The sequence below is a fragment of the Leptonychotes weddellii genome, chromosome 7 (genome assembly GCF_054177405.1).
Source record: "Leptonychotes weddellii isolate Sample4059 chromosome 7, ASM5417740v2, whole genome shotgun sequence".
Classification (NCBI taxonomy): domain Eukaryota; kingdom Metazoa; phylum Chordata; class Mammalia; order Carnivora; family Phocidae; genus Leptonychotes; species Leptonychotes weddellii.
The window spans coordinates 31,441,609-31,453,956 of record NC_138375.1 but is presented as its reverse complement, the minus strand read 5'-3'; the positions used below and the strand labels follow the sequence as shown (position 1 = coordinate 31,453,956).

Genomic DNA, 12,348 nt, shown 5'->3' with positions numbered 1-12,348 from the left:
TAGGGACACTACAAGTCTGTAAAACTATATATCAAAAACTAATTTTTAATTGTGAAACTCACATATGTACCTGGCTAATATTAAACTATTTAATGTATACATTTATAATGCTTAACTGGTTTCACAATTTTATAAAAAATGGTCATTATTCATAATATGAGCATTTATTTACTCCAGGGCTAACTACTGTTTATCCCTTGTCTATCTTTCCAGAGCTTTTCATAGTCTATACATCTCTTAAAATTAAACTGTACTAGAATAATGGTTCTGTGTTCTTTTCGTTTTAACATATTGGTGATTTCTGTATTGATATAAATATATCTTGTCAGGTGACTATATGATCCATTATGTGGATATAAGTTGGTATATTTAACCAGTTCTTTGTTGATAGATTGTTAGATGGATTTTTCTCGTACATATGTCAAGGTTGGGTTATAAGCCTTTGTCAGTTACTTGGAGTATAGCATAGAGGTTAGAAGTACAGGGTTTGTTCTGTGCTCAGTTCTTCTAACTAGCTGTGTGACTTTACAAATTACTTAAGTTGGTACATGGTCCTTCCTTGTTCATACCCCAGCTTCTATGCCTTTGCCCGATGGTTTTTCCACTGGCTTTTGAGGCAGTCTCCCTGTTGTCCCCAAGACCCTACACAGTTTCCCCATCTGCTTCATTGATAATGTTAACTATTGCCCCATCTTCAGTTTCTGTGTTCTGGCTTTTCTTTCTCAAAGGTGTCAGGTAAGCACCTATCTCCTTGGGGCCTACGTGCTTCTTGAGCCTACTATATAGACTCTCTCTCCTTAGGTATTTGTAGGACTGGGTTTTTTGGTTTTATTTTTTTCTTTTTTCTCAGATTAGATGTTAATTCTTCAGAATTCTTCCCATTTTTTCCTTTTTTTTTTTTTTTTAAGATTTTAGTTATTTGACAGAAAGCGAGAGAGATCACAGAGGGAGAGATCAGAGAGAGAGAAGTGGACTCTGATGCTGAGCAGAAAGCCCAATGTGGGGCTCGATCTCAAGACCCTTAGATCATGACCTGAGCTGAAGGCAGACGCTTAACTAAGCCACCCAGGCGTCCCTCTGTTCTTATTTTTAAAAATTTTAATTCCAGTATAGTTAATATACAGTGTTACATTAGTTTCAGCCCATTTTTTTTTCTTAGTATATTCTAAGATCTGAATGATGTCTTCTGTGATGGAAGATAAGCTCCACTGGAGGGGGACTTTGTTTCCTTTATTCATGCCAAGACCGTACCCCCAGCACCTGGAACAGTATTTGGCACTTAGCAGGCACTCAGTGAAGGGTTTTGAATGAATAACCAAAGTGACTTAACTGCTCTGTGCTCATTTCTTCCATCTGTGCACAGGGAACAGTAATGCTTGCTTCAGAGTTTTTTGGGATTGAGGCAGCCTTGCAGAGCTCTTAAAGTGACTGTCCCATATTTTACAGGCAATTGGTGGCTATTAGCTCATTAATCAGAGTATCATCCTACATACCAAGAAGCATAGCTTTTTATTTTTAGATGCTTTTAGATATGATCCTTTAGGTATGAGAACACAGCTATGGCATTGGAATATGTTTTAGTATTTTCCCAGAAATGTAAAGATTTGCTGACTTAATGCCTTACTGTGTGCTATTCACTGGTCCAGGGGCATTTACTCATTAACTCATTTAATTCTCTGTCACATAGCTGTAATGTTTATGATGAATAAATTTGAATTTCGTCAATGTTAATTTATTTTAGAGTCTTTTATTTTTTTTATTTTTTTATTTTTTTAAGATTTTATTTATTTATTTGAGAGAGAGAGAATGAGAGAGAGCACATGAGAGGGGGGAGGGTCAGAGGGAGAAGCAGACTCCCCGCCAAGCAGGGAGCCCGATGCGGGACTCGATCCAGGGACTCCAGGATCATGACCTAAGCCGAAGGCAGTTGCTCAACCAACTGAGCCACCCAGGCGCCCCTATTTTAGAGTCTTTTAAAAAATTTTTATTTTTGGGGCGCCTGGGTGGCTCAGATGGTTAAGCGTCTGCCTTTGGCTCAGGTCATGATCTCAGGGTCCTGGGATCGAGTCCCGCATCGGGTTCCCTGCTCAGTGCAGAGCCTGCTTCTCCCTAGCCCTCTGCCACTCCCTCTGCTTGTGCTCTTCTGTCTATCTCTCTGTCAAATAGATAAATAAAATCTTTAAAAAAAAAAAAAAATTTTTATTTTTAAGTAATCTCTGTAGCCAGTGTAGGGGTCGAACTCAGGACCCTGAGATCAAGAGTCCCTTGCTCTACCAGCTGACCCAGCCAGGCGCCCTTAGAGTGGAGTCATTTAATTTGGATTCAGTTTTGAGCTTAGACATTTAATCTGTCCGTTTACCTGTTCCACTCAGCAAACACTGTGAGCATGATACAGGCACATGAGTCCGCTCTTCCTGCAGTTGGTTCTATTTCCTTAGTGCCTGTGATAGCACATGCAGTTTGTCATGGTAAGTAGTATCACTTTAATGTCTGGAAATACATAAAAACTGCATAACATGGCCTCTAAGTGGTGGTCAGCTGAAAAAATAGTAGGACCAACTGGTTGGATTAGCCTTTCTACTAAGATTGTGTATTCATCTAATATGGAGCTTTCCTAAGGGGAATTTGGACTGGGTGTGATTTTATTTTTTCTTTATGCACTCACTGGCTTTAGAACTTAACCCCTTCATAAAATGCTTTTATATTATGGTCATAATTCTTTCATGTGGTTTCTCATTTGACTCCTTTGGAAAAGGGTAACTTTCATCAGTAATATAGTTATTATTAAATTATAACTGTTAAGTAAATTTCAGAATGCTTGGTTAGTATTCCAGGCATTGCAAGTATAGGGTTGATAATCTGATACCTTTTGCAGTCCTCCCCCTGTTCAGCCTCCAGCCATTAATTAAAAAATTGGGAACTACCAAAGGTGATAGTGGTAAAACATTAGCTGGAAACTACTCCAGTCAAGGTTGGCTAGAAGGCTGGATATAGCAGTCTGCCACAATGTACTATGGGGAAATGTTATAGTCCCTTAACTATATATATTTCACTGTCTTTGGGGATTAACAGATGACAAGTCTTACTAGCTTTTTTTCCTCCCCAATATAGAAATTCTCAAATACCTTTAAGAGTACGAAAAAGGGGGGCGCCTGGGTGGCTCAGATGGTTAGGCGTCTGCCTTCGGCTTGGGTCATGATCCCAGGGTCCTGGGATCGAGCCCCACATCGGGCTCCTGGCTCAGCGAGGAGCCCGCTTCTCCCTCTCCCTCTCTCCCTGTTCATGCTTTCTCTCTCTCTCTATCTCTGTATCTCAAATGAATAAATAAAATCTTTAAAAAAAAAAAAAAAAAAAGGTACGAGAAGGGTATAATGAATCCCCATGGCCTCAACAGTTAGCTACCTGTGGCCATTCTTGTTTCTATTATCCCTGGCCCCTTCTTCCTTCCCACTTTGAAGCAGATCTCAGATGTTATACCCATAAATAGATCAAAATTTTGATGTCCGTATTATAGTGAAATATTGGTTTAAATTTTCTCGGTTGTCTTGTAAATCTGCCAGAATGAAAAGACAATTTCCTACCCAGTTAGATGGAGTCCTTCTGCTATAATGTAACACGTTGGCCATTGGGCGAGGAAGAATGATTCAGTGGGCTTAATTTTATTGAGGAAAATAACAAATTTTATCATGTGAAGAATCATTTGTGCTAGAGACTACTCACCTTAAAGCTGCCTCAGGTTTATTTTAGCCCGTTGCATGGATTAAAACATTTTTTTAAAACTTTTCATCTATAGGAATCCTATGAAGATGGTTGTGAGGATTATCCTACTCTATCAGAATATGTTCAGGATTTTTTGAATCATCTTACAGAGCAGCCTGGCAGTTTTGAAACTGAAATTGAACAGTTTGCAGAGACCCTGAATGGCTGGGTTACAACAGATGATGCTTTGCAAGAACTTGTAGAACTCATCTATCAACAGGTAGGTTGGCTGATGCCGCAGGTGATCATCAGATAGCTTCCTGAAGCCCAGGGGTGGTGGTTGCTCCTACACGTTCATGTTCACTGGCCTCCATGCTTCTTAACTTTTTATGGTTCATGGGAGCTTTTAAGTCTCTGTTGTATGAAATTCCTGTAGCTGGGGATCTAGGGGCTAGAGCCAGACTGGAGATTCAAGGCTCTGTACAGGCAGTTGGAAGGAATGTTGGACATTTATGAGGGAGGCTAGGTAAGTATATGTTTTTACAGGATCTGAAATTAACAGTACACAGAGTGCAATTCTGTTTTCCTCGGTATCAAATTATATAGCACTTTTGGAGTAGGGGAGGAAAAAAAAAATCAATGGGAGAACTTCCTTCATCCTCACAAAGGAGCACCCCCCCCCCAAAAAAAAGCTAGACCACAAAACACTGTCTTGAGTCTTAACATTTATGTTTATTTTAAATTTCCGAGGATTTACATCTTAATTCCATAAGTCTGTCTGTCTAGATTGTTCACAGAAAATTTAGGTTTGATCCTAGCGTATTGGTCTGTGACACATTAATGCTATTTTCAGTGGGGGAGATAGACAACACTGGATTTTGAAGACAGATTTAAGGGCACTGTTTGAAACTGACCAAAAACAGTAGGAGATAAATAGAAATAGAAACTTAAGTGTTCTTTAAGTCATTGCTGAAAGAGCAACTTGAATTTGGAATATGTGGAAGGGTGATTATGATAGTAGGTAATTTTCATCCTACCTAGTGTTTCATTTGACTACTTTCACAGCTTGTTCTGGATAGTTACTGGACCCCAGTATTACCTGTCCAACTCTCAGGTTTCTGGACATGCTTGAGGTTTTAGGAGTATAGAATTGCTCCATTTGTCCTGATACCTACTTTTGGCCTCTAAATGGATTGCAAAGGAATATGAGAAGAAAATGGAGAAATTGTTAGTGCTTTTCTGATTTCTCTTCTCTTCAGTTTCAGCTCTTCGTAGGCTGCCTGGTTCTAGTCTTCAGGGCTGTAATGTAACAAACTAGTTTCTGTGATTGTCTCAAAGCCAGTTCTTCAAATATGTACTCCCTATTTATCAATATTCTGTGTCAGTGATACACAGATTCACCAACAGTTCTTAAATTTCATTGGGGGATTTACTCCTAGCAACTAACAAAAGAAGACCTGTTATAAAAATGGCAATTAAACATACATATTCAACTTTGATTCCTCCCCAAATACCACTACAAAAATGAAGGGGATTTTAAGAAGCCAGAACCCTGTAGGGACTGACATGAGGGAAAGAGATTAAAGTACCAGTCTTAGAGACTAGAAAGCAGGTGGGCAGATCTAAAAAAAAAATTTGAATTCCAAGCCAGTGGGGAAAGTTGAAAATCACCCTGATTTACTGTGTGGAATCTCTGAAAGACTCTAGGACAAGAATGGAATGACACTAAAAGGATAGCTTTAAAATATTAAACAAAAAAACCCCCCCAAAACAAAATAAAACAAAAACACAAATAAAAAACCCCCCAAAAACTAGACCCTCTACATCTTTTTGCACTGAGTATCTGGTTTGAAGTTTTATTACAACCCTTCTTGAGAAGTTATTGAAGGGAAGTACTCCACCAAAAAGAGGAAATTAAGCCAGAGATGAAGATGTAAAAACTAGAAAACAGAATTTTATAGGAATGGCTAAATGGATTATCTAGATGGTAGTGAAAGGAGATCCCAAGACAATAGCCGGGCTTCACTGGAGTAGGGCAGAAGGCTCCAGGCAAGATTCCCTGGTAAGATGAGCATAATTGCTGTGTTTGAATGTATTAAGAAGAAACTTGGGAACTTACGAGTTTAGGGGTAAATCAATAAGATGTAAGTAAAGAACAGAGTAGAGAAAATTTAAGTCCAGGGAAAACAAAGTTGTGCAAGAAAGTAGAAATCCATATATTACATGGTCCAGCTGTAAAAGGAAACATATAACTAATCAAATCATAGTATGACCATGTTGGTAGGCGGAAAGATTGGCAAATAGTGGAAAGGAGTGAGGGTAAGCAAGGTGAAAGCTGGATATTCCTTGTCCATGGAGGGAAACTAGTAAGAAATAATGTCCAAACTGAAATCACAAAGCATGGAGATACAGAGGTTGAAACCTGATTTTCAGCTGAAGGAATTGAAAATGGTTGTCCATGGGAGTGAAGTTGAGGTATAGTGGGGAAGTATGAAATTTTAATAACAAGCCTTGTAGAACTTCTTGTCTTTAAGTTGTGCGTGATAATTTTAAAAGTAAACTAAAGGAAAACAGGCAATGCCCATAATGGGAAAAGGATGATTTTTGAATTTCAAGTCTTCTGTGGTACCAGATACACATCCATGAATGATCTCAGGAGAAACCAGTCTGTTGTCTTTGCAAGCAAGGAAATAATCAGAAATAAAAAGACCTAGTAATTATGAAGTATTTTCTACATGCTAGGTAACACCTGACATGTAATTAACTCGTTTAATCCTCCATGGTTGAAGATATTACTTTTATCCCTTATTTTATACATATCTTAACAGAGGTTAAGGGACTTGGCTAAGGTTACCACAGCTGGTAAGTAGACCCAGCAAAGGGTCAGAGAGGCCTCAGGCCATTTGTTATATCTAGATTATGGTTAGCTACTATCTTTGTAACCTTGGTCAGGTCCCTTTACCTTTTAATATGCTACCTAATATTAGGTAGTGAACTGTGTTCTCTACTATTCTTTAAAAACTACAATTAAAGTTAAAACTTCCTGAGTACTGTTTTGGCTATATCAAACTATCTTTGATATGTAGTGTTTTTTCATGGTCTTAGTTTTTGGAATAGCTTATCTTTATTTCTGCTTTACCCCCAAGTATGTTTGGAGTATTCTTTAAGTGTTAATCTCTTGTACCAGGTACCATTTATCACTTCTTTTAGGAATCAAATGGAAGCCCAGGGAGGTTGAGTGATGTCCAAGGTCTCAGTGCAGGCCTGGGAATCTTGCTCTGGACTGCTAGATGCCAAAGTCTGTGCCAGTCTGTCCCTGAAAAAGACCACAGAACAATCGTTTGGCAAATACTCTTTTCATAATTAGCACTATGCAACTGGGTACATGCACCTGTCTTATGCAAAAATTGGTTAGTATAAAGAGGTCTTGTCTATTTGCTTTTGGTGACCTCAGGTAAATGATGGGGAGAACTCAAAATTTTTCCTTTGTTCTTGTTCTTGGTGTAAAGTTGGGAGGGAGAGTTAATTTCTTTATGCCTAACAACTAAAAAAGACTTGTACATTTGTACAGTGTGGTCAGTTTTAGGGGAGGAAATGTTTTCTTCTTTAGAACGTTGCTGTTAAGTATTTGCATTAAGAACAATGTATTTGTGTCCTAAAAAAGTTTTTTTCTTTTTGAAAGGCCACATCTATCCCAAATTTCTCTTACATGGGAGCTCGCCTGTGTAATTACCTGTCCCATCATCTGACAATTAGCCCACAGAGCGGCAACTTTCGTCAGTTGCTGCTTCAAAGGTCAGTGTGAATATATGAAATTAAAGGAAAGCTACTTTTAGACCTACTAGAATTTGACCATTCCTCTCTTCTAAAGACTGTACATTATAGAAGGTTGCAGGGGAAGGTAGGGTGGACCATTGTTTGTATTCTAGTATATGCTGTTAAAAATTTATAGTCCCACATATCGGTCTTTTTTTTTCTGTAATGATCTCTGCCTTTGGGTTTTTTCTTTTTTAAGATTTTTATTTATTCATTTGAGAGAGAGCGCAAGCAGAGGGAGTGGCAGAGGGAAAGGGAGAGGGAGAAGCAGGCTCCCCACTGAGCAGGGAGCCCGATGTGGGGCCCTGAGATCGTGAGCTGAGCCGAAGGCGGACGCTTAATTGACTGAGCCACCCAGGTGCCCTCTGCCTTTGGTTTTGTGCTTAGAAGGCCTTTCATTTCCCAAGATCTTAAAAATCTCCCACTTACATATTTCTTAGTTACATCTGTACTTTTGGTTTGAGTAGGTTCTAATTTATTGCCACATGTTGAACTAGTTTTTCCCATACCACTTTTTAGAATGATCCATTTCTTTATTGAGTTGAACTGCTCCCTTTATCACACTACATCCTTACATTTGGATTTTGATTCTAGAGTTTCATTATATTCTTTTCATCACTTGTTCTATTCCTATTTTATTATGATACTACTAAAAAGCTCTAATTTTTAAATATAGTACTGTTGGACCCCTCCCACATTTTTTGGGTAGAATCTCCTTTGCTATTCTTGCATGCTGCTTTTCTCCAATGAACTTTAGAATCTGTGTGTGAAATTTCATGAATCTTTTTGGTATTATTTTCGACATGACCTTGAATTCAAAAGCTAATTTAGGGAAACTAATTTTCTTATGGGAGCTGTTTTATTCAATAACAAGGTTGCCTTCGAGTTTATTATAGTTGGTCCATTAATTCTTTAAAGATACTTTCAGTGGTTGCAAAGTATTCCATCATGTGGTTAAACTGCACTGGAACAGAATAAAGATCCCAAAAGTAGACTCCAGAGACACTTGAAAATTAAGCTTTTGATGGAGATACTCCAAATATGTATGTAAAGGGTAAATAGTGCTGCTGACACAACTGGCTAGCCATTCGTTGGGGGAGAAAACAAAGATGGGTTCCTCTCTCTTTACACCAAAATATATTTCAAATCTATAAAAAACTTAAAAGTGCAACACTAAATACTAAGAGAAATTGACAGTTAAATCTTAGGTTGCTAAAGCCCTTTTAAGCAAGACATGATATCCACAAATCCTAAAACAAGAGATTAAACCTAATTACATATAGATTATAATATTGGGAGGGGTCATAAATTTATATGAAGTAAAGAAAAATTAGGGAAATGTATAACACATGGCAATGAGCTCTAATATGAAAAGAGGGACCTCTTAGGAATGAGTAAGAAAAAGACCAGTTTTTGTTTGTTTGTTTTTTTAAGATTCTCTTTGTTTATGGGGGGGGGAGAGAAGGCATGAGCAGGGGGTGGGGCAGAGGGAGAGGGAGAAGCAGGCCTCCCCCTGAGCAGGGAGCCCAGCACGGGGCTCAATCCCAGGACCCTGGGATTGTGACCTGAGCTAAAGGCAGACAAGACACTTAACCATCTGAGCCACCCAGGAGCCTTTATTTTTTATTTTTTATTTTTTAAAGATTTTATTTATTTATTTGACAGGGAGAGACACAGCGAGAGAGGGAACACAAGCAGGGTGAGTGGGAGAGGGAGAGCAGGCTTCCCGCGGAGCAGGGAGCCTGATGCGGGGCTCGATCCCAGGACCCTGGGACCATGACCTGAGCCGAAGGCAGACGCTTAACGACTGAGCCACTTAGGCGCCCCCAACCCAGGAGCCTTTAAAAAGACCAGTTTTTAAATTTTTTTTTTACTTTTAAAGATTTTATTTGAGAGAGAGCATTTGCGCACACACACATGAGCAGGGGGAGAGGGAGAAGCCGACTCCACTGCTGAGCAGGGAGCCCAACACAGGGCTTGAGCCCATGACCTTAGGATCATGACCTGAGCCGAAGGCAGACGCTTAACGACTGAGCCACCCAGGCGCCCCAGAAGACCAGTATTTTAATAGAAATATTTGGAATGTCTTTGAATAGGTAAAACTTGGAAAAATATAAATGACAAAGTTCTGAAAAGCTATTTAACCTTATCTAGATGTATAGCTCCTAGAAAGGTGTGAAAGTGGGTACTTCTGGGAGGTAGCATGGCAGAAAGGCTGGCTGCTTTTCCCTTGAGCTGCTCACCTCTGGCTGTGCCTTAAAGTCACTCTAGAGACTTAAAATAGGGCTCTGAGACCCTGTCCTCATTCCTGGGAATTCTGATGTAATTGGACTGAGGTGGAGCCTCGGTTTTTTTTTAAAACCTCCCCAAGTGATTGAACTTTAGCCGTGGTTGAAAACTACTCTTCCAGGTCTCTTCTGACTCTACCCCATCTGCGCTCCCATAATATTATAATACTGTCAAAGATACTAATGGAAGTGCTAGTCCTTGAACAAATAAAAAGCAGGGCATAATTCTATTAACTTAAATATATATGTAGTTTGAAAAGTTACTTTACAGCAGTTATCTCTGGGTTTTATGACTTTGTTTTTTATATTTTTCTGTTTTTTTAACCTTTCTGAAATAAGCATGTATTGCCTTTCTAATTGAAAAATCTTTAATTTAAAAAGGGTTAGTTTAGAGGTATAGGTTCCTCTCATCTAGATAATTAATGACATACAGGGGTAGGGATTTACTTTTGCACTTGAATGAACATATCTTAACGTATAATCTAATAATCATTGTACTTATAAAACAAAAAGGTCATTTTATCAAAACTACCGATAAAGTCGTGAAGGGAGAGTAGCCAATAAGGTGCTTGGATAACTAAATGGGCATTAATTAATTTCCTTTCTATTAGCCAGAGTGTTTCATTTATAGATATCCCAATTTTTTTTTCTGATGAGGAATTAATGTTTAGGGATGCCTGGGTAGCTCAGTCGGTTAAGCATCTGCTTTTGGGTCGGTTCATGATCTGGGGGTCCTGGGATCGAGTCCCTCATCGGGCTCCTTGCTCAGCTGGGAGCCTGCTTCTTCCTCTGCCTCGCGCTCCCCCTGCTTGTGCTTGAGCTCTCACGCATGTGTGCGCTCTCTCTCTCACAAATAAAATCTTAAAAAAAAAAAAAAAATTAATGTTTAGACGGTAACAAATAACTTACTATATCTGATTCAAATGAAAATATTGCTCATTTAATATAGCTTGTAAGCTATAGGCCACATAGACATAAATTATCCTGGGTTTATGGATGATTCACAGATTGACCCAAGGTAAATTCTTGGTAAGCAGTGACTTCTTTTTTCCTTAAAAAATTTACTTATTTTTTTTTTACAAAGCGAAGCTAAACTGGTCCCTCATACATGGAATCCATTCAGTCTCCATAAATCCCTCCTTTTGTCTTTAACAGAACTGTCAAAAATCAGCTTTACAAAACACATGACTTTCCTTGAGTTTTTTCACCACGTTATCAATAAAGATAAATATTTAACGCCAAGAACGTAAACATTTAAAGTACATTTAAAAAATCCTTTTTTTTTTTTTTTTAAGATTTTATTTATTTGACAGAGAGATAGCAAGAGCAGGAACCCAAGCAAGGGGAATGGGAGAGGGAGAAGCAGGCTTCCCGCTGAGCAGGGAGCCCAATATGGGGCTTGATCCCAGGACCCCGGGATCATGACCTGAGCCGAAGGCAGACGCTTAACTACTTAACTACTGAGCCACCCAGGCGCCCCTTAAAAAATCCTTTTTAATAACAGCTGACACCATAATTCACTGAAATGGGCAATGACAGGTTTATGGTGATGGTTTTAGATACTTTATAGGATGGCAGATGGGCCAAGTCGGGGGGAAAATAAAGCAAGGGAAACTAAGTTATATGACTCCTTTGGTCTCTGGGATATTGAGACCAAACTAATTGCTTTCTGTTTCTATGTGAATTTCAGTTGGGGACCTTTCCCTTCTTTTCTCTGATTTGTATAATGGAAATTAAGGATAATGGGCTTAATAAGAGTTCATTTTATTTTCAGCTTAGTTGGAGACCATCTATATATATATTTAAAGATATGTTTCAAAGTTCATATATTCAGAATAGAACATTTTACAGAGACAGTTTGAGTTAAAACAATGCTTTAAAAAAATACAAAACATTGCTTTCTTGACAAAAAGCCAATAAAACAAAGGTGAGGCATTTTCTTTCTTTTTGGCGCCAGTATGCAATGAACCTCATGAAACCTATGTTGCTTAAACAGATTACAAACTTGATCTGATAAGAGTAGTTGAAAATAAACCCGTTAGTTTCTTACAACTAGGAATCTTAGTATAAAAAGATGATGCCTGTTCTGGTCTCTACAATAGACAGGAACACTTTTTACTCCAGAAAGTCAGGGCATTGGTGCATGGTACTTGTCTCTGTATTGCTTGCGGACTGCGAACCCGACAGCTGGTCATCCTGTTTGTTCACAAAACAAAGCAGTGTGCAATTATAAAAGGTGTATCTTCATTAGATGTCGGACTGAATATGAAGTTAAAGATCAAGCTGCAAAAGGTGACGAAGTGACTCGGAAACGATTCCACGCATTTGTTCTCTTCCTGGGGGAGCTCTATCTTAACCTGGAGGTGAGGAGGAATTTTCTTAAGTACTGACAAAGCCTGGGAACGTAAACTGATCATGATAAGGAATTTGTATTCACATTATCCTTGGACAACATTAAGGGTGAAATAAAACCAGGTGAAGGGAGAGAGAAACAGTGCCTTAGGGGCTGCTCACGCTAGTGCCTGCGTTCTAATGGAATGTCCAT

General features: G+C 38.8%; 1 protein-coding gene across 3 annotated transcripts in view; it reads left to right on the top strand.

Annotated features, from left to right (window-relative positions):
* PAIP1 (poly(A) binding protein interacting protein 1) overlaps positions 1-12,348 on the top strand; it is a 31,742-nt gene that overhangs the window by 7,078 nt on the left and 12,316 nt on the right. For all 3 annotated transcript variants that reach the window (XM_006729715.3, XM_081826081.1, XM_081826082.1), the window contains exons 3-5: positions 3,794-3,979; positions 7,382-7,494; positions 12,055-12,166. In XM_006729715.3, the coding sequence (XP_006729778.1) occupies positions 3,794-3,979; positions 7,382-7,494; positions 12,055-12,166 (411 nt within the window). The remainder of the gene's footprint in view (positions 1-3,793; positions 3,980-7,381; positions 7,495-12,054; positions 12,167-12,348) is intronic.